The sequence below is a fragment of the Sphaeramia orbicularis genome, chromosome 12 (genome assembly GCF_902148855.1).
Source record: "Sphaeramia orbicularis chromosome 12, fSphaOr1.1, whole genome shotgun sequence".
Taxonomy (NCBI): domain Eukaryota; kingdom Metazoa; phylum Chordata; class Actinopteri; order Kurtiformes; family Apogonidae; genus Sphaeramia; species Sphaeramia orbicularis.
This window is the reverse complement of record NC_043968.1, coordinates 50,120,168-50,140,878: the sequence shown is the minus strand read 5'-3', so window position 1 is coordinate 50,140,878 and position 20,711 is coordinate 50,120,168. Positions and strand designations below refer to the sequence as shown.

Below are 20,711 nucleotides of genomic sequence, written 5' to 3'. Positions count from 1 at the left end.
AAATGTCTGAGAAGGACTGTTGATGCTTGTGTCTTAGTTTTTTATTCTGCTCTTTACTGTACATTGTTATTGTTCCAGTGAACATTAGTACAAGTTGCTCATTGTTGAACGGCTGTGTGTCTGTGTTGTTCCTCTGCTGTCAATGTGATGACATCATCAAACAACTAGTCGACTCGACTTCGACTTTATTGACAAATGAGTCGATCTGAAACAATCTGAAGTCACTAATGCCTTAATACTGATAATGTTAATGGTGGCATGAGATATTCTGAACATAATGTATGGAAGGCTACAACTTCAGTTTATACAAGCTGTTAAAGAGATGACACTAAACGAGCCCTTAAAATAAATGTCGATGATGATGATGATGATTGATGATGATGATGATGGTACCATAAAACTTATTTCCAGGTCCAAACAGTCAACCGTGGAGCCTATATACTTTCTTACTATAACCATTTTCTATTGTGAGGCACCAGTTAGGGTTCAGAAGGCATTAAATGCATTTATTTAACTGAAATACGGCTATTGTTTTTTTATACTGTACTATTGCTTTATACTATTTTGTACAATTTTGTGAGTTTTTTTTTTTTTTTTTACTTTACTTTCCATATTCTATAGAATTTGAGAACTAAAGATAAACTGAAGTCAAAGTCCTTGTTTGTGTGGAAAAACTTGGGCAGTATCGCTGATTCTGATACAGTGATGAGTGTAAGTTTCCATACTCATTGTTTTACCCGCAGTAGATCAAGTGTCTAAAACATGGTTTAAGACATTTGTTTAACGTCCTGATCCATTTACAGCAGTGCATTCCTTCATTTCATGCTCGACTGTGTATTGACATAAATCATCACCTTATTTACGTTCCATTGAGCAGGTCAGCATAGATAAAAGACTGAAACACAAAATGTGAAGATGTGAAACCTCATTCACTGATTCATTCATCTCCTGAACCCCTTTTTCCTCGAGAGGGTCATGGGGGGTGCTGGAGCCTATCCCATCTACTTATGGGTGAAGGTGGGGTACACCCTGGACATGTCGCCAGTTCATCGCAGGGCTGACATATAGAGACAAACAACCAATCACTGTTAGAGTCACACCTACGGGCAATTTAGATTAACCAATTTAGCTACAAGTGCATGTCTTTGGATGGTGGGAGGAAGCCGGAGTACCCAGAGAGAACCCACACAAACACAGGAAGAACACACAAACTCCACACAGAAAGGTCCGCCCCTGTCGGCTGGTGTTGGAATTGAACCCTTCTTGCTGTGAGGTGACAGTGCTAACCACTGCACCCCCCTGTCATCTGAAACACCTCATGAAATGCTTACTCTATATCAGGGTAGAGCATAAAGATCCAGTTGGGCAGATGCCGTTACCTTACGTACTAATGTGAGCTGGCTAATTTCATTTTTTCTTCCTCATTTGTTTAAGAACTGGAACTTTACTTAACTTCATTCACTTCCTGCTCTCTTTGCCATTACATGCAAAGTGGTAGAAAGACAAGTTAACACATAAAGACCCAAACAGCCTTTGGTGACCAAAACCATCAACTGATGTAAAATGTTTAATACTTATTGATCCACTAATTATATCAATCCATGTAAATAATTGGTCTAAAATACAGTATGTCGTCTTTTCATGGTCATCAGATATGACCCATTTGAACGTTCAGAGGCTCTGTAGTGAAACCATCATCTTCTACAACATTGATTCTCCAGTAAAACTCAGGGAGTTGGATCAATGACAGTGGATGGATACACTTGTTTTATGTTCAGTTATTGATATCTTTGTTGAAAAAGTCACTTTTTCTTGAGTTTTCTCTGATTTTGATATAATAACCCTCAACTTTAATCTGAGCTTTTATGAACATCTACATGAACAGTAATTTAAATATAGAAAACAACATGATTTAAAATGGAAAAAATGCAAAATAAGCAGGAGAATATTACAATGAATGGTGATAAATCACTTAAAAAAGGCTAAATATAGAGAAAAGTTCATTTAGGAACAGCCACAAAAGTAGCAGTGGGTCTTTATGGTTTAAAAATACAGTCATTCAATATAAAAAAAATCTGCAGCTCAAACTCTAACACAGATTTCTTTTAAGTGCATGAACATGTCTTCCATATTGAACCTATATTATTATATTACTATAAGCAAACGCTGGTTGTAATGAGAGCCATTCATGTTTTTGCAGCACCCATTGGAGTATTCCTTTGGTTAATATCTGCAACTTCACTGTTGGAGATCACAATGGATTATATATATATCAAACTTTTAAGTGAACACATTATTTTTCAGTTTTTCATAATGGAAATATTGCACATTACACCTTTAAACCCAAGCTTCCTAATCCACTATAGGCTAGGAATGCAAATGACCTACTTCTCATATTAACCTTGAGATATGTTATCAGACAGTGTGTGGCAGCAAAAAATTAGGATTTTAATAATATTTTAATATGGAGCAGGGGTGACTGGAAAGAGAGAAAAAAAAAGCAGTGGAATTGAGTGAAATTCCAAAGAAAAAACAAGAAAAAGTCTGATCGTCCCTGAATGACTCATGGATATCCATAATCACACACTAGAATTATTGTATAAACACATTAGATCTTTCAAAGACGTGTTTAAGCCTTGTGACAACATCTGTAAAAAATACTACAGCTCAGTAGTCGTACTTTGTGTGATCAGTGACCTCCCTGCTCACTCTGCTGGGCGCAGTGAAGAGTCAGATTATGAGAGAACTATGAGAGAACAAGAGCCGCTGTGGAAAATTAAATCAGCACTATTGCTTATGTGGTGACTCATCACAGTGACATCATGAAACCATCCAGCCAATCAGAGCTGGTCTGGACTCTGACTCATCAATTAGACGAGCAGATGGAAGAGTCGGCTCAAGTGGGACCGTCCAAAGGCAAATCAAGGACAATGTTAACTCCATTTCCATGGCATTTATTGAAAGAATGTCTGGCTTTTAAGGGATAATTGTTAAATGGTTTTATAATATATTTAACTGACCATCGGATACTACTTTTGCCAGAACTAAGCACACACGAAGGTTATTGGCCTGTTGTCAATACGCTGGCGTCAATTATCGGTACTTTTATTGAAACTTATGACACCATGGGGATGAAAATTGGAGTCAGTGTGTGTTTAAGATGCACTATGTCATTTAATCTCAGTCCAATTCTGCAAAACTGACCCACCAATGTAGGGAAAAAATACACAGTTCCTAACTTTGTGGAGATATTTAGATGATAACCAGGATTCTGAGGGGCATTTCATGAGACTAACACATAGGATCATAAGAACTGTGCCTCCATTTATGCATATTATCATATCTGCTGCGATTTTGCTCCATTATGCACCTCCTCACCTCATAACCGTTACTGTATTGCACTACTACTGCTATTGCAAATAGGTTTGATTCATCATCTTTAATTTTCTATCATAGTTTAAAATTGATCTTTTATACCACTTATTTATTCTTACCTCTTTTTTATTTTTAATATGAATTTTAATAGCATTGGTGAGAGAGAAACAGTATCTCATTTCTCTGTGTATTCTGTGCATCTAGTGAATTTACAATACAAAAATGTTTAATCTTTGAATCTAATATTGCATTTTCTTTGGGAAAGTTGCAAAGTTGTTGAAATAAAATATATTTGTCGTCTCTTGCTAAGTGCCTACCCTGTACCTACACACTAATATTGCATGCATTTTATTTTTTAACTAGCATACTGTAGACATCATATCAAAATATATAACTACCTTTCAGCATAAGCAGTGGCTCTCACACACATACACTTGGCATTATATTTGGTTTGTTAGGATCTGTCACCCTACCAACAATTGTTACTATTGTTTTGCGAGCTGTCCTGTGAACACACATGGATTCTGCTTCTAAATGCCAAGAGTTTGCTGTACAAATCTCTTTCAATCTCTTCGTCAGCAACTCTATTATGACACTAATAAAGAATGATGTATGCGTGGTTTTACAGAGGAGTGGATGTGCAACCTCAAGCACTATGTAATATGTGTGAGTGTGCATCAGTGCATGTGTATAAATGAAAATCTCTGCAATCCAAGCCTACAGGTCAAAGGTTGGATGGAGTCAAGGGACTCATCATTTATTGGCAGGTTCATGCCATCAATCAGACTGACAGGCGTTCAGTCTCAAGTGAAGATGGTGAGTGTATAGTGAGGGGGTGGATATTGCTCCATGACCACTGATGCTATTACTTCCTACAAGGGCACACTGGAGAGGGGCAGTATTAGCCCATTACACTCTCCCATGATGCCTCTCTGTCCTGATTAAACATATGGCTGCAGTATGTTCATCTACTGCAGGAGATAATGCGAAATGTGCAAACAACCATTTTTTCTTAAGGATTTTAATGACGATGCAGCATGAAGCCAAGAAATCCTTAACACCAACACTGGGCATTTAAATACATAAATACTTTGAGACATTTAAAAATATTTTACAAATATTTCTTTTTTCATGTGACTATGATTGAGCTCTAAAACATATTACACATATATACACATTACTGTAACTGCACTGCAATTATCTAATACTGTACTTTGATAAATTTTTTCTGGGTAATTTTCTTTCATTTAGCTGTATTTTTTAAATATATCTATCTTTTCAACCTTTCTTTTGAAAGCGCATTGATTTACCTTTGTATATAAAGTGTGCTCTATAAATAACCTTTTACTTTCAAGAATATTCAGTCTACTTTCTACTACATCTTTTTGCACATATTTCATGCAATAAGCAAATAGTGATCAGAAAATTAAAAGAAAAAAATTACATTAGGAGTAAAAGCCTATATATTCCGGCTGTAGTATTTTCATTTTCATCTTTGCTGACTCTAGGGTTATGTGTGTGTGCTTAAGTGCATATGTGCATGTGTGTATCCTCTCCATGGTAACCTTTGAGGAGCTCCAGACGTCATAGATCACTGGCTTTTTCTCCGCAGACAAGAAAGAGCGAAGCAGGGAGGGTAAGAGGATGAAGGCAGTGATGGGGTGATGGAGGTGATAGGTAATTCTGCCTAATACCCTGGATGAGAAAAAGCCTGACTCTTAAAGGGGATGAGCTTCTTCACTGGATGACTGCTCCTGGGGTTATGAGACAGGAGATATTGTCCTCTATCAATCCCTCCATAATGAAAGATTTGATTTTTCATCAATTGACAGATTCGATGGAGCAGGATTGCTCTAAGAATAGATTAGCCCACTTCCTGCAGTGTATTGAGGTCAAAGTAAGTATTGGCACCTATTGCTATGCATTCATGCTTGTTGTGTGTAACTATTACATATTCATTCCTCCATCTTTAACTATTTATCTGATCCAGGTCTAAGCAGTGCTGTAAGGACCTCCCTCTCCCTGATCTTCTGTGGAGAGAATCAACATTTCCAGCAGGTCCTGGGTCTTCCATGAGTTCTCTTCCGTTGAACATGTCTAAAATACCTCAAGCTGCTCCTCTTGATACAGAGGAGCAGCAACCTGAGCTCAGTTGTGACAAATTGAAAACTTCTGCAAACCTCTGAAAACCCACCAGTTCAAAGCAATGCAACTAGACAGGATGATGCATATGTTCTGTAGCAACAACTGTTTTTACTTTGACTCTGACTGCAGGATTTTCACCCATTTTCAACACAGTCAGTTTGAGTCAACCTAAGATGGACCAGTTCACATTCCTGCAGCTTTTCCTTGCAACATCTTAAAATGATTACATCTTGTTATGAATCTTGCATCTGAACTTGCACTTAAAGTGGAGCTCAGACTTCTGTCAAAGACAGCTGATTCCTGATACTTGTATCCATAATCTAGTTCTTTTGGTCACTCCCCACCAGTTCAAGAGGGTAGAAACAGACACTAAATCCACAAGTTTCCCTTTTTGGCTGAGCTCTCTGTAACACTTAGTGGTTGTCTATAATACATTTATATAATACGTATTATGGATCGATAACTGCTCTCCTAAATTAACAGCAGCAATAAGAGAGTGTGGGTTGGCACACTGACCGACTTGGACGACTCCAAAGATCCTGAAGACAAAGTGTCCCGACTGCTGCGGCTCTTGGAGCTGAGGTGCGGTGAAGACGAAGGGGAGTCATCGATGTACGGTAGGATGTCGTGGTGTCTCCGCTGCTCCTCTGCTCGGTCGGCATCGTAACCATAGGAGGGAGGGGTCCCGGTGTAATGACCGTCTGTGAGGAGACAAAAGCCTGGGTAAGTTTGTCCTCATGACAACAATCAGAAGAAACAGTAACGCAACCATGACACAGTATTGTACCAAGTCAGAAATCAAAGGTTGCACTTTTTATACGCTTTACCTTATAAATACCAAATATTCCCATGGAATAAGAAATAGGTATCAAACATGATATTTGATGCATCAACATTAATTAACAGTTATTTTCAGACAAGGACATTTAATCTTTGTGACAGTTTTGTGTTTCACAGTTCTCATATAATGTTACCAGAACTGATACTGAGACACTGACACGTCACTAAAAGACAAATTACAACTATGCTTGTAAGTTGAAAACTCAAAGTGTTGGGAATAACTTCAAAACTTGCAAATCTAAACCCTCAAGAAGTCAAGTGACACATGCAAAATGAAACTAAGCCGACATATAAAACTTTTCTCTATTTATAATGGTCAGTGTGATCTGTGTATTAACAAAGTACATCATTAGGCTACTACTTATGGTTGGCTGTCATCTTAATGCAAATGCAGTGACAAGAAAATCAACCTCTGGTCCTTCATAAAAGACACACTGAAGCCTCAAATATTTGCAAATAATTCTGTCTGAAACTTAAATGAACTGAAAAATGCTGCATATAAAATAATGATGGAATACACATTGAATTACATTTATTTTGCTTATATTTTCACATGGTGCAGGATCTTACATTTGCCGGCCTCATTCTCACAGGGGAACATCTTATACTGAGAAGTTAATTTAACTTTGAATACTAATTAATGCAGTTCAAGAAACTGGGGCAGACAAAATGAGTTCCCCCTGCATCTTTGTACATAAATTCATGCAAAAACAAAAAGCTCCAAGCGGTGGCGCCTGAAAAGGCCAACCTCAAACTGGGTCAAGGTTCAAATCATTCGAACACTGAGTGGAACATCTCGAGGGAAATTTTCAGAAACCTCCCTCTGACCTGCTTCTATGGTGGGCGCTATCACTTTCTCTGCATGAAAATAACAGCTCAGCCTGCACAAAGTGATTTCGCGTATGATTATGTGTGCTGTCCTTTACAAAGAGAGGCAGGAGAGACAGGGAAAAAAAAAGGTTGCAAACAAACTAAATTTGACTAGGGGTTGCTTTTTTTTTTTTTTTTTACACAGAGAACGGTTGTTTTTTTTCATTGAAATTCAGACTGGTGTGGCTTCTGCTGTACATGTTATGGTGAGTTCAAGTGCATGGCTTCCAGGAGGAGGAGACAGTACAGTCAGCAGTTCAGGGAATTTGGTGTGTAACAGCTGAGGGGAAGACATCATGCATCTCTGAATGTCACAGAAGACCTTTTGCTCATCTCCTCCTACTCCTAAATTCAACAGAGCTGCGTTTCTGTGAGAGCTGGCAGGGCCTCATCAGTGCTGACTCAGACTAATAACATGCCACGGCTCTTTCCAGCGTCACAGTCAAACACAAATACAATCACCAGTACTCTTCAGTGCACACATTTTGTATTATAAAAAGCCAGTTTTCTGCCACACTATGACATATACACACAGACAATACACATAATGCATTACCGACACATACAATATCTCTGGCACTCACACATAAGCACTCATTCTGGATGCAAACTTTACACCTCTCACTTTTCTTCTTCCTCTTTTCCACTACAAAGCTTTGTTTTTGGCTTATACCGGCACATGCAGGGGCATATGCTCTTTAAAAACAGGTCATAGAGTTGCAGAAAAAAAAAAGAAAATGGTAGAAAGAACAATGCTGATGTATCCAGGGCCTGTCTGACCTTCAGCCCACCCACCGATCGCTTCGCTTACTCGCTGCTGCCTGTGGGTGGGTGCTGCCCACTGTGCCTGCTTGGACCAGCGACACCCTGCCAGCCAGCACCAACATAGAGGCCCTGTGTGTGTTTCTGTATGCAAACAATCTCTACCCACCATGCCAAACTTTGCATCAAACCAAACTGAGTAGTGTACCGCACATTCTTCATTCACATTCAGTCTCTGGTGCTCTGTTCCTGTCTGTACGCTGTTACTTTTAATAAGAAGAAGCTCTCCTTGAACTTGAATATCACAGATGTTTTTTTGGATAGGAGACATAAGGACACAGCAATTCAAGAAAACCGCAAAGCTGTCTCTTTGTAAATAATTAAAATGTTTTGCTTAAACCCTTTAAACATTCTGCTTGTAATCTTTATTGATATCTAGTGATGAATTTGCAGATTGAATGTCTTCTTCTGCTCACAAAAACATGAAAAGGTCCTCCTTAAATATATTCAAAATATGTCTGGTTAGCTAGCGTTTCTGTTGAACCCTGCCAGTGCTACATGGCAAACCCTGTGAAAATTCTTATTTTCAGGTGATTATACACTAATGAAAACATGATTATGATTATTACATTCAGTTTTGACAATTAAATCTCCCCAAATTGCAATAAAGTTACTCAGTGGACCTTTAATGCTGATGAATTTCAGCACATTCATCAGGGATTCAAATGCTTTGTTGGTTTCTTTTGTTTAGAAATGGTGAGTTGAAGTGTTACTGGCTAGGCATGCACCGATACCACTTTTTCCCAGACCGAGTACGAGTACGAGTATTTACATTCGAGTACTTGCCAATACCGAGTACCGATACGAGTACTTAATAATCCCATTCCAGTCCTTAGTTCCTTTTGTAAATGTGCTTTATTATCGTTGTCATTAGTCTGACTGGAACAAAGTGCTGCTACTGACATTTAATGTGTTGGAATGAGCGTTTCTCAGTTAATCCACCAGGGGGCGCCGCTCTTAATTAACCATACTGGACAAATACCGCGAAGGAGAGTAAAGTTTTTTGAGAAGAAGAAGAAAGTCAGCGACAACAAACATGGAGACGACAGAGGCAACACTAATGTGATACTAATATTGCAGCGTTTTTGCTGGTATGGTTTTAAAAGCTTAGCTTCAGCAGGTAGAGAACAGATAAATGAGCGATAAGTTTCGTTTTCACTTCCGCTGGTGGCAGTCTGCACTGCTCCGTACCCCCAGCGGTTCCTGGTGGTATTCTCCATCAGGGTACGCATCCGCCAGCACCTGGAAAACGGATGGAATGTACGCAGAGGACGGACAGAACACCGCGTCCGTATCTGTCTGTGTCTTTAACGTTACTTGCAGTCAGCGTTACTTTTATCACCATCATTTATTTTGAAAAATCTCCACACTCTTCACACTCCCCACACATTATTCCTCCTCCTCTTACATGTTGCACTGAACTGTGAATGTCACACGGCCATAAGTGGTATCGGTGCATTTGTATTGGATATCTTTTACGAGTACGAGTACAAGTACACACACTGAGTATCGGAGCCAATGCCCGATACTTGTATCGGAATCGGTGCATCCCTATTACTGGCTTTTATTTGAGGGGGGGGCTAGTGTTTGTGCTATGTTGTAGAATTAGCCAGTTAAATACAATAACCCATTTCTTCCTTCTGTGTGTCGTAGTTTACAATTTAAGTCACCTGATAGACTTTTCTTTAAAAGTTAATAGCAACTTATTTTGTACTAGAACGCCAACTTAAAACCTCTACATCCCCTACATCAAGTCAAAGCACTTTATTGGGAAATAATTTGCTACATGTCTAAAAATGCAGAGTGTGGATGGGACAAACACAGAGTGGGAGATGAATGTGTACCACTGTGGCATATTTGGAGTTTAAAAAAATGACATGTCCAGTCCAGCTGTTTCTCCAGTATGTTAGAATAACTACAAGGACTTCATACCACCCAGCTCTGGAAAAACACTGTCACTAGAAACACACTCAGGCTGTGTGTACAGGCATATTTGAGAGAATTCCTTTTAATGCCCACACAGCCCTACGGCTAAAAAAAATCCACAACAGTTTTAGTCTTTAACCGCCCCTTGGTTAAAAAAGGAACACTTAATGGCCCTAAAACCACAAACATGAATAATAATGATAACTGCCGGTGTGATGAGGATGTCTTCTGGGGTGTGTTCCTGGTGCAAAAGCTACAACCCATAACCAAATACTTGATTCAGAGTAAAAAATAAATAAATAATGAAGTAAAACATGACTAATACATAAAATCTGTTGAGATCATTACTAGTTGCTAAGAGGCTACGAAAGACTTGCCTTCATGATCTTGAAACAATCTTAGCATATTATTACCTTTAATGTACAGTACATGCTAAGTATGTTTATGTGCCTGACCTGTAGTTTCCAGTGGGGGGTGGGGGGGGTGGACTGAACTTTACAAGTCTGTTAATGGGCTGCCATAATGTGCGGTCTGTCCACATATGACCTCACCCGAGCTCCAACACCGCTCTAATGACGACTCTGTCACACTCTTCATACATACATCCACCAGTCGCCTCATCGTCTTTCCTTCCTCTCTGTCTTGTGAACAGAATTCTTGTATTTCTGCTGATTTGTGGCCTCTTCATCCTCCCAGAACAGCATCCCCCTCCCCTACATGTTCCTCACTGCCTCCTAAACAACCCAGCTCTGGAAAAGGAAACACTCCAAATATGACCACAAATCTAACACACATGCCTAGAGCACAAAGAAACACACATTCATGTACAAAAAGCTTTGCCTTACATTAACGTCCAAAACACAGTTCATCCATTGATTTCTTCCTGCAGCTATTGGGAAAATAAACCAAACTCTGCACAGAGATAAAACACATATAACACCCACATACTGTAAATACACACACTTCCGCAGACACACACACCCTGTAAAATGTTTACATGGAAACAGTGTTTGGGAGGAGAGCAGGTCTTTTCCTGCTGCAGGTGGAAAACTACTTCATACTGGGAAAAGCTTTTGCTACGCTGCCATGGTAACACACGGGTCTTTCCAAAACAATATCACAGGCAGGGCAGGGATATCAGGGTATCAGGGTGTCATGTGGCGCTGATCCGTTGATGGGATGTCCTATAAAATACAATACCTGGGCTTTGGTACTGGACAGAGGAACTATTTGTATCTGCTGAAGTAAATCATTTCAATAAATGAGAGGAACTTCAGTGGTAAATGACCATCTTGCTTAACAACAAATATCTTTTAGTTTCTCCTCTGAAGCTTAGCCCACAGCTAAGTATTGGTAAGCATGTTATTCACAACTACATACAGACTGATTCAGAATTTACTGAAGATGGACACAAACAGACTGAAAATAATATGTTTGGATAGTATGCGCACTTTAATTTAATGACATCTGAGAACCTGTGTTATTATGTTATTACATAATAATAACCATCTGTTCTGTGCACCTCTCTTTGCTATTTATACCTGTTGATACATACATTTCTAATTGTTTGCTTTAGAATATCTTTCTGATCACATCTGACACGCAGAGTGCTAAAGCCTGACAAGCATAGCAACAGTAACTAAGGGGAGCGGGCTTCGTGAAGGGTCAATTATATGATCATCATTTTTCTTGGCAGCTCTGTCGTTCAACTCAGTTGTTAATACAGTTTTCAGATCACCAGTCAACCTCTGATAACTGTTCCGTCAGATTGGAAACATTACCATTTTTTAAATTCTGACACTTTCTGTACAAAAATGTAATGTATGACACGAAGTACATCAAATGTTTCCTATGAGCTAATTTTTTATATACATATATTCTCTGGACATATGATGACATAAACTCATACATGCAAACATGAAATAACCATAGAACGAGTTTTAGAATGTATGTAAATCTATTAAAATATAGGGCCAAGACATTTGCAGATTTTACTTTAAGTTTAAACATGTTTCCACTTGACATATGTATATATATATATATATATATATATATATATATATATATATATATATGTGTGTGTGTGTGTGTGTGTGTGTGTGTGGATATATATATATATATATATATATATATATATATATATATATATATATATATATATATATATGTGTATATATATATATATATATATATATATATATATATATATATATATATATATATATGTGTGTGTGTATATATATATATATATATATATATATATATATATATATATATATATATATATATATATATATATATATATACATATGTTTTCATATGTGGAAATTCTTTACTGTAAATGTACAAATATTACATGTATGCATGGGATGCTGAAAGCACTTGAACTCACTTACATACAGTACTATAAAATTTTTACAGAAAATCTACTACAAAGATGTCTGTGAAACCACTGTCAGAATAACAAGAGTATAGTTGCTTTTCCATTGCACATATGTGCAAAACTTTACCGATATTTACTAAATATCGAAAAAACAGAAGTGCGTAATGTTGTTTTTTCCATTAAATCACAAATGCGATGATTTGATTATTATCATGAGATGACACAAGAAATCATTCCATAAACATGGCGAAGAAAGTAAATATTGTGTTGATTTACAGATATATTCATTATTATTATATATTACCCCTCTATCCCGTACTGAATTAAAAAATTATTTGGTTTCCTGGTGTGTCCACACATAGGGCGCCATGCTTCTTTTAAAACTCTTCTTCGCTTGTTGTAACATCCGTCAAAATGTGTTTTTTTTTAATTCATGTGACTCTAGTTGCGGAAAAAAGGTCTTTCCATTGCAGTTTTGAGTCTTGCCAGGGAAAAAACTTTTCATCGAAAAACAAGAGTTTTGGCGAAATTGTCATTTTTCCATTAGGTAAATTTTTATGTGCAAGTTATAGTCATGTAATTTGAGGGTCAATGGAAAAGCGACTAATGAGACTTTGGCAGAGGTCCGCTAAGAGTTTCAAAAGTAAACATTACATACAGCTAAACATTTCATCAGCTCTTTCATTCACATTTGTTTTTCAATCAAACACTAATCTATAACTTTATTCTCTCTCTTCTTGGTTGCTCTCACTCTGTCCTTGTCTTGGTCTCAGAATGGAACAGTAGAATAGCCTGAATAGATGAATGAGCTAAGTATCTATGCTCCTTACTCATTCTCAGTCATGAAAGGAATTACAAGGTTTGTCTGACATTAATTGAGTTAAAGAGAGCTGTGGCCAACAGACCAAAAAGAGGAACAATTGTTTCTGGAGTCCTTTGAACAGTATGTGTGGTTCAGGAGGAGTAAAAGTAAAGTAAGGAGAGGAAAAGGGCAAGTGTCGACAGAAAAATAATTGTCATGATTTCTCCTCCATGGGAGAAAATTATAAATAACAATGATGAGAGGGAAGACGGAGACAATGCGACAGACTGGGAGCCATGAAATTGGAGAGAGACAGAGGGAGTGACTCTCAAAGGACACATATAAGATATCCTCAGTTGTGAGAGCTGCCTTTCCATCCCCCATCATGCTCTCTGCTCAGCATGGCTGTCATAAATCTGCCCCGGCTGCTGACGCCTTTATTGAACTCTGGAAGGAGGCTAGTCATCCTAACACTGCCAATATAACACAAGCTCTTTCTCTCTCTCTCTCACACACACATCCGCGCACACACACACACACACACATTACAAATACATTTACCTTAATGCCCCACCCTGCCCCACAGGATCCTACGACATCACAACGCTCCCTCTTTTTTAATCCAGCTATTTGGCAGCAAGTGTAATCAAAGATCGAAATGGTGTGTTTTAATGGCTTCCCCCCGCTCTCCCCCATACATCTGATTTATATACAGTGTGCTGGTGGGGTAGAGTGGATTTGGGAGGGCTAAGCTCATTGAAGAAGCCAGGTCTGGATTCTGGTGATAAATACGCTGCATCTCCTGACTTCACGTGTATATGACTTCCTGGAATTTCTCATCCTAATACTGCAATTTTCATTCCTGCCCCTTGAAAATGGTGTCAAACATATAAAGTACCATAAAGTTGTGTTTGTGCCTGTGATGAAAAAGGCAGGTGGGGTGAGATTTAGGACACAGAAAGAAAAAGAAAACAAGAGGACACCCCTACCCTTGAGTTACTCTATCCCCCTAAGTATCCAATTTAGAGACAATTTAGCACAGAAGAGAGGCGGAGGCTGGTGGAAGAGTGAAAGTGGAAAGCTGTGGAAATTAAAGTGAAGCCTCGGCTGTGGCATCGCTGGGGGCGATAGACATGCCGGCAAATGAACCTGAACACTGTTTCTGCGGTAATCCTCCCGTGACCGTACAGGCACTTGACAGCAGCTAATTTGATAAATGTCAGTATCTTGTCATTAGAGGCAGACGTAATGCCATAAAATGCACGAGTGGCTCTATTCTTAAAGTACTAGGCATCTGCAATCTGGGTATGGAAATCTGTCCCTATATAAAGACGAAGTTTCTCCACATTCCACATTCCACATTTCTTTTTCTTTTTTTTTAATCTGGGGTGAATATTATTTCCTGACTGATCTACACAGGAGTGAATTTATGGTTTCTTCTTCATGTTTTTATTAACATTCTTGAGTTAAGAAATCATAATAGATTCCATTTTTATAATAACGACGCCCCCAGTGGTGATGATCAGCCTTTTGTTTCAGGATTAAGTGTAAAAAGAGGAAAGAAAGAGGAAGAAAGGTGGAAAAAAAGACAGTGAGGGTTGATGCTTCCGCTTGTTCTGTTTTCCGATGTAGTGTTTTGTGTGTTTCTCCTAAATTACTCATGGGAACAGATGAGAGGAGTCTGTGGATGTTACTCCATAAACAAACAGAGCTACAGAAAAAGAAACAATGTCAGATATGACAGTCTGACTGTCTGTATTGATGAGTAAGTTTCACCTGCAGCGCTGCCTCAGGCTGTGTAATAAAAATATTGTGTTCCAAAACAAACACCTTCTTATGCGTTAATATCTCTTCAGTCTCTCTGCAGGTATAAAACAAGGCCTGACAAGAAATATATTACTTTATTTAAACCGAAAATCATTGAGGGTTGGATCTCATTTGCAAGGGCCTCAAGTGAAGGTGACATAAAACAGACTGAAAGGCACAAAAAAGCTATAAACAAAACGATAACGTAAAAAAAAAAAAAAAACATTTCTCATTTGAAGCACGTGTCTATTTTATTTATTTATTTCACCTGGTAAGTTAGTCAAGAACTGATTCTCATTTTCAATAACAACCTGGACATGTAGAGAGGAACAACCGATCGCTCTCACACCTATCGGCAATTTAAATTAACCAATTAACCGACTAGTGCATGTCATTGGATGGTGTATCTCCAGAGTACCTGGAGAGAACATACAAACTTTACACAGAAAGGTTCCTGGTGTTGGAATTGAACTCAGGATCTTGTTGCTGTGAGGTGACAGTGCTAACCTCGGCAACACCGTGCTGCTCATGTCAAGAGAAGATGAGTGATATGTAACTATAGATTTAACTTCACCAAATAGGATCAGAGTGTTGAGTTTTATCCCAAATAAATGTCATTAAATTAAATTAAATTCTACAGGATACTTCACTTATCTGCCACTGTAATGGGTAGATCTGTTTTGCAGCACTTAAATGCAAATATCTAACAGGTAAGAAATCAATGCATGTATCCATATACAGTAGACAAGGTCAAAATGATCTGCTGGAGCTGAAACCAAACATCAGAATGGGCAAGAAATATAAGTGACTTCATTCATGGCATCTCAGGGTTGTTTTTATTGAGAGAAAAAAAAAAGGGAAAATATCCAGCAAGCAGCAGTTTTCTGGGTGAAAAGGCTTTGTTGATGCCAGAGGTCAGGGGAGAATCATCAGATTGGTTTGAGGTGAAAAGCAACGGCAACTCAAAACAGTCTGCAGGGGGGGTCCAGAATATTAGGTATACCTGGTACTAGCAAGGTGTACTTAATAAAGTGGCCAGTTAGTGTAAGAACTACTTTTGTCTAATTAAAAAAAATCCCACAGTGCCAGGCTAAAATAAGGATTTTTAGTTCAGACAATAGGGATTAATTTGTCAATAATTAAGTATTATTTAATCAGTCATTAAAATATCAAAAGATGATTGAAGCATTACAAAACCTTTTTTTTTGCTTGAGACCAAGTGGATGCTTAAAGGCTACTTCTGTCAGCCATCCAAAGAGGAAAAAAACTGAGTCAAATAAGTGTCCTTACTTCAGAGGCTGTGACTGGTAAATATTCAGCATTTAAGCTTGAAAAACAACATGCAGATTTAATGAATTGACATTCTTTATGCGATGAAACTGATTCTAGGAGTTTGCAGGTTTCTGGATACTGTATCTCCATCATAAGAGTGGTAGAAAAATGTGTGGACATAGAAAAAAAGGGAGGTAATGAATAGAACAAAAAGGCTGGATGTAGGGCTGCACAATTTTGGCAAAAAATAAAACCCCAATTTTTATCCCTCTAAAAGCTCAATTTTCGATTTGGATTTTTACAAAAGACAATAGAGGTCGGCATGTCGGCATGTTGTTTTCGTTTGCAGCCCACAATGCAACACACTGCTCCCACTTTGGCATGTGATGATGTTTGAGAAGCTGGAATAAGTTGGTTGTGCTGCTGTCTTTGACACATACCGCCTTCAGGCAGAGTTTGCAGTGAGGAATTGTTTCGTCTTCATCGGAAACTTCGAAGCCGTACCAATTCCACACAACCGACTTGCTCTTGCTATTTTTAGTCACAAACTTCTCACTCTCATTAGCAAACACCATTTTTGTACTGGTGTGTGGAGACCAAAGACTGTGGAGACCACTCTTACAGTTAGGAGGAGGAGCCTACGGTAGCCCGGAGGCACGCAGGAGATGAAATTTGATTTGACGATTACCCTTTTTTAAACATCGTCCTAATTAATTAATCAAATTTCAATTTAAAATCGATTAATAGTGCAGCCCTAGATGGATGTCATGAAAAAAGATGAAAAGTTACACTGTAAAGACAGAAGCGACAGGCAGGCAGGTAGGTAAGAGATAATATATCTAGAGAAAGCTGCCCCAGACACAGATACAAACATGATTACAGTCACAATTAGAGACTTGGACAAAGAGATAATTACACCAGCGACAATCACAGTGTGTCAGACAGAATGACAAACAGCCACATGTGGGAACTGGTGAGTTGTGTCAGCTTCCCCTGGTGCTGTGCATCTGAATCCTCCTGCTGTCTCTCTTCTTGATTTCAGTCTATGTCTTTTGTGTTCTCTGTCTCCTTCCTGACGTCGCTTTCTTTGATCACACAAGACTTTCGAGGAGAGCGCTGTTCTGTCTCAGTGGACACATCCTCAACACACACACACTGCTGTACACTCATCCTACCAGATGAACCTTTGATTCCATAAGTGTCTGTCGTGTCTTCTTCGTCAACTGCTAGAGTCATTAACAGAGAGACTCATTACCCCGACCCCTGAAGCATTATGGAGGAAATAAGCGTTCAAATTGCTGCAAAATCACACAGAGACACTGATTAATAATACAGCATGCTAAATTACCAGCTCAGCTCTGGAACACGGACGGCACTCATTAGACTGAGGTTTCTACAGGCAAAGATGGTAATGTGTGATGAAAAATAGATGCTAGACTTTTCGGTTCTTAAGTGAGCAAATGGTAGACTATAGGAATTTTAAAGTCGTGGGGTTGGAGTCTCTCCTGGTTAAAGGTCCAATATGTTAGATTTGCTTGTTTGCTTGAGTAAACTTTGTGTTGGAGTCATTTGTCAACACCGGCAAAGTCATTTTTAAGCTAACAGTAGACAGTGTTGCACGCTGTTGCCATTGTAAAGCAAAATAAAACACAAGCCCAAGTCCTCTACATAAAAAAACTGCACAGAAATGGAGTTAGCCAGTGTCAGAGGACAGCCATCTCACAGCGCAAAACAGACGACAGCCCTATTTGCACAGGACTAGTATAACCGGTGGACCTCAGCTGATTTGAAAATTAACAGTGAAATGAACATTTTTGCTATACTGTGACATGAGCCTCTTAGAATACCCACCTAAAACTTTGATTTATCATCACCAGTGCAGTCTCCATTATCCTCAACCAGGAAATAGGCCTAATAAATTCATGCAGGAAACGAAAAATGTGCAGATCCCACCAAATTATAGAGATGTTGATTCACATGGAACTAATACTAATCACAGTACGTCTGCATTTGCAATAATGAAGTAAGTCATTTGCAGTGTGATTTGTACTTTACAAATTACAGACATGGGTGATTTGCATGGGATTAAGATCACAATTAAGACTACTGTTATTACAAATTACTAGAGCTTCACGGGTAATACTAGTCCTGTCCTATGCTTTGAACATAAACTTCACATAAGTACACAAGCATCTGTTAATCTTACACACTGTACCTTTAAACAAAAGACAAACAAAAAGAAATGCATGCATTTATTTGTTTTATCTTTCTCTCTCAGAAAGATTAGGACCATGGAGCACATATTGTTTATTCAAGCAAATAATAATAATAACAACAACAATAATAATAATAATAATAATAATAATAATAATAATAATAATAATAATAATAATAATAATTAGGGCTGTCAAAATTAATACATTAACGCGGATTAATCCATCATCATGATTAATCTGATTAAAAATTTTAACGCAATTAACCCATCTACAGCGTAGAATGACTAAATGTCTCTGGCGATGCATTTGGGGCAGTTTGTCCAGGTAGAGTTGAAGTTGATCCAGTAGTGACATGCAGCAGAACCAACTCATAAAGATGGAAGATGCTGAACAGCACGTTGGCCCTCTGGATGGAAATATGAGGACAAAAAAACCCAAGACGGAACAGTTGTTTCAAGTTGTTTTGTTTGAAACTGTTGAAGGTGTTTAATAAACACATTAAGTGCATATATATTCTCTTTTTTCTTGAGTCTGTTTGCTCATGCAAAATGAAACATGATTAATATAATTAAAAATGAATGATATTTAATCTTGATTAATCAACAATTATCCACAGCAACCCCGTGATTAATCTGATTAAAACATTTAATTGTTTGACAGCACTAAAAATAACAATATTTTGGATTTATATAGCACTTTTCTAGGTGAATTACAAACACACAAAACACAGACTTGACTTCTTTCGTCAAAAGTACTAAAGTGCATGAAATGTACTCATAGTAAAAGTATTTCTACTGGCTGTTTCTGTGCAAGCGTATTAGTTTTCCCATCCCCTCATCTCATTAACTAGACAACACTTTATCTATGTGGTCAAGTCTCCCTCTAGTCTTACACTCCTATGTGTGTCAGTCATGATATCTCTGTAAACCAAGGGGTCGTCTTCTGTATACGTTATCCGTCCATTTAACGTGAAATTAGTCATTATGTTAGGAACACACAATATGACACAATCATTAGTTGTTGTCACTGTGATTATCTAAAATCTTCTCATTTAACACAGATTTCTTCATTTCCTTTCGTACCCTGTTGTTACATGCGTCTCCTTTCGGCCTCTGCAGGAGCCAGTCTGCGATCTCACCGTGGCGGTAAATCTTGAGGGCAGACATCAGCCCTCTGACACTCTCTTTAATGCATCATGAGTACCACAGAGATTGTGTGCATTTGTGTGTGGGCAGACAGCAGCCTTGTTAATTTATCTCTGCTGAAGCTGCCACTTAAATCTCCACAACAGTCTGTGGCCTTTCATAAGATATGTGGGTTTTAACTGCTATAATGGGCTTAATAAAAACACAATAAATGGAAGTGACAGAAATGCAAACTGTATCATTTGTTTTTTATCTTCAAACCCGTTGTCAAAATCTTGCAGTGGACAGGTCACTAAAGCACTTCAGTGTGGTTTATCATCATTTACGTAGCTGTAGTTATTTCTTGAAAAGATTCCAACACTAGATAAGGTGATCCAGTAAGAGTATAACATTTTTGATGTGCACAAAGTGGTTCTGCCCACTAAGAATCATCTAATTTGCAAAAAATATAGTCATCATGTTAGCACTGTCTATTTTGGGGGTGGCTGGGTTAGGTGGACAGTCTTTTGAAAAACTCACATATTTTACCCCTTCAACATAAATTTGGTGATATCCTCCTAAAACCCAGGAAAGAAAAAGTTTGGGATTTTTTAGATTAAAGAACTGTCTTGATTGGCAACAGCATAATGCTATATGTTTTATTTTCATGGAATGTCCTTTGCAGAGGACAAAAATACATTGCTGGGTCTCAAGAGGATATAGCCAAAGAATTAAATCTTGATTTTTTTCAACATTAACAATGATTTCTGATTTTAACTGATTGTCCTCTGGAGGAACTCAAGACAAAACTTAATCCAAAACATATTCTGGGAGGCTTCCATGGAAGCCTCCATGTCCTAGTCCAGGGGTCAGCAACCCTGGTCCTAGAGAGCCACTATCCTGCATATGTATCCCTCTTCCAGCACACCTGATTCAAATGATAAGCCTATCATCAAGCTCTGCAGAAGCTTGATAACGACCGTCAGGTGTACTGGAAGAGGGAAACATCTAAAACATCCAGGATAGTGGCTCTCTAGGACCAGGGTTGGTGACCCCTGTCCTAGTCGGACAAGCCCTCACCAGGGAGCCATTAAGAAGGTACCTGACCACATGCCTGAACCACCTTAACT

At 38.3% G+C, this 20,711-nt stretch overlaps 1 protein-coding gene across 2 annotated transcripts in view; it reads right to left on the bottom strand.

Moving 5' to 3' along the window:
• Positions 1–20,711, bottom strand: part of LOC115429887 (breakpoint cluster region protein-like) — a 138,111-nt gene that overhangs the window by 61,302 nt on the left and 56,098 nt on the right. For both annotated transcript variants that reach the window (XM_030149685.1, XM_030149684.1), the window contains one exon: positions 6,037–6,221. In XM_030149685.1, the coding sequence (XP_030005545.1) occupies positions 6,037–6,221 (185 nt within the window). The remainder of the gene's footprint in view (positions 1–6,036; positions 6,222–20,711) is intronic.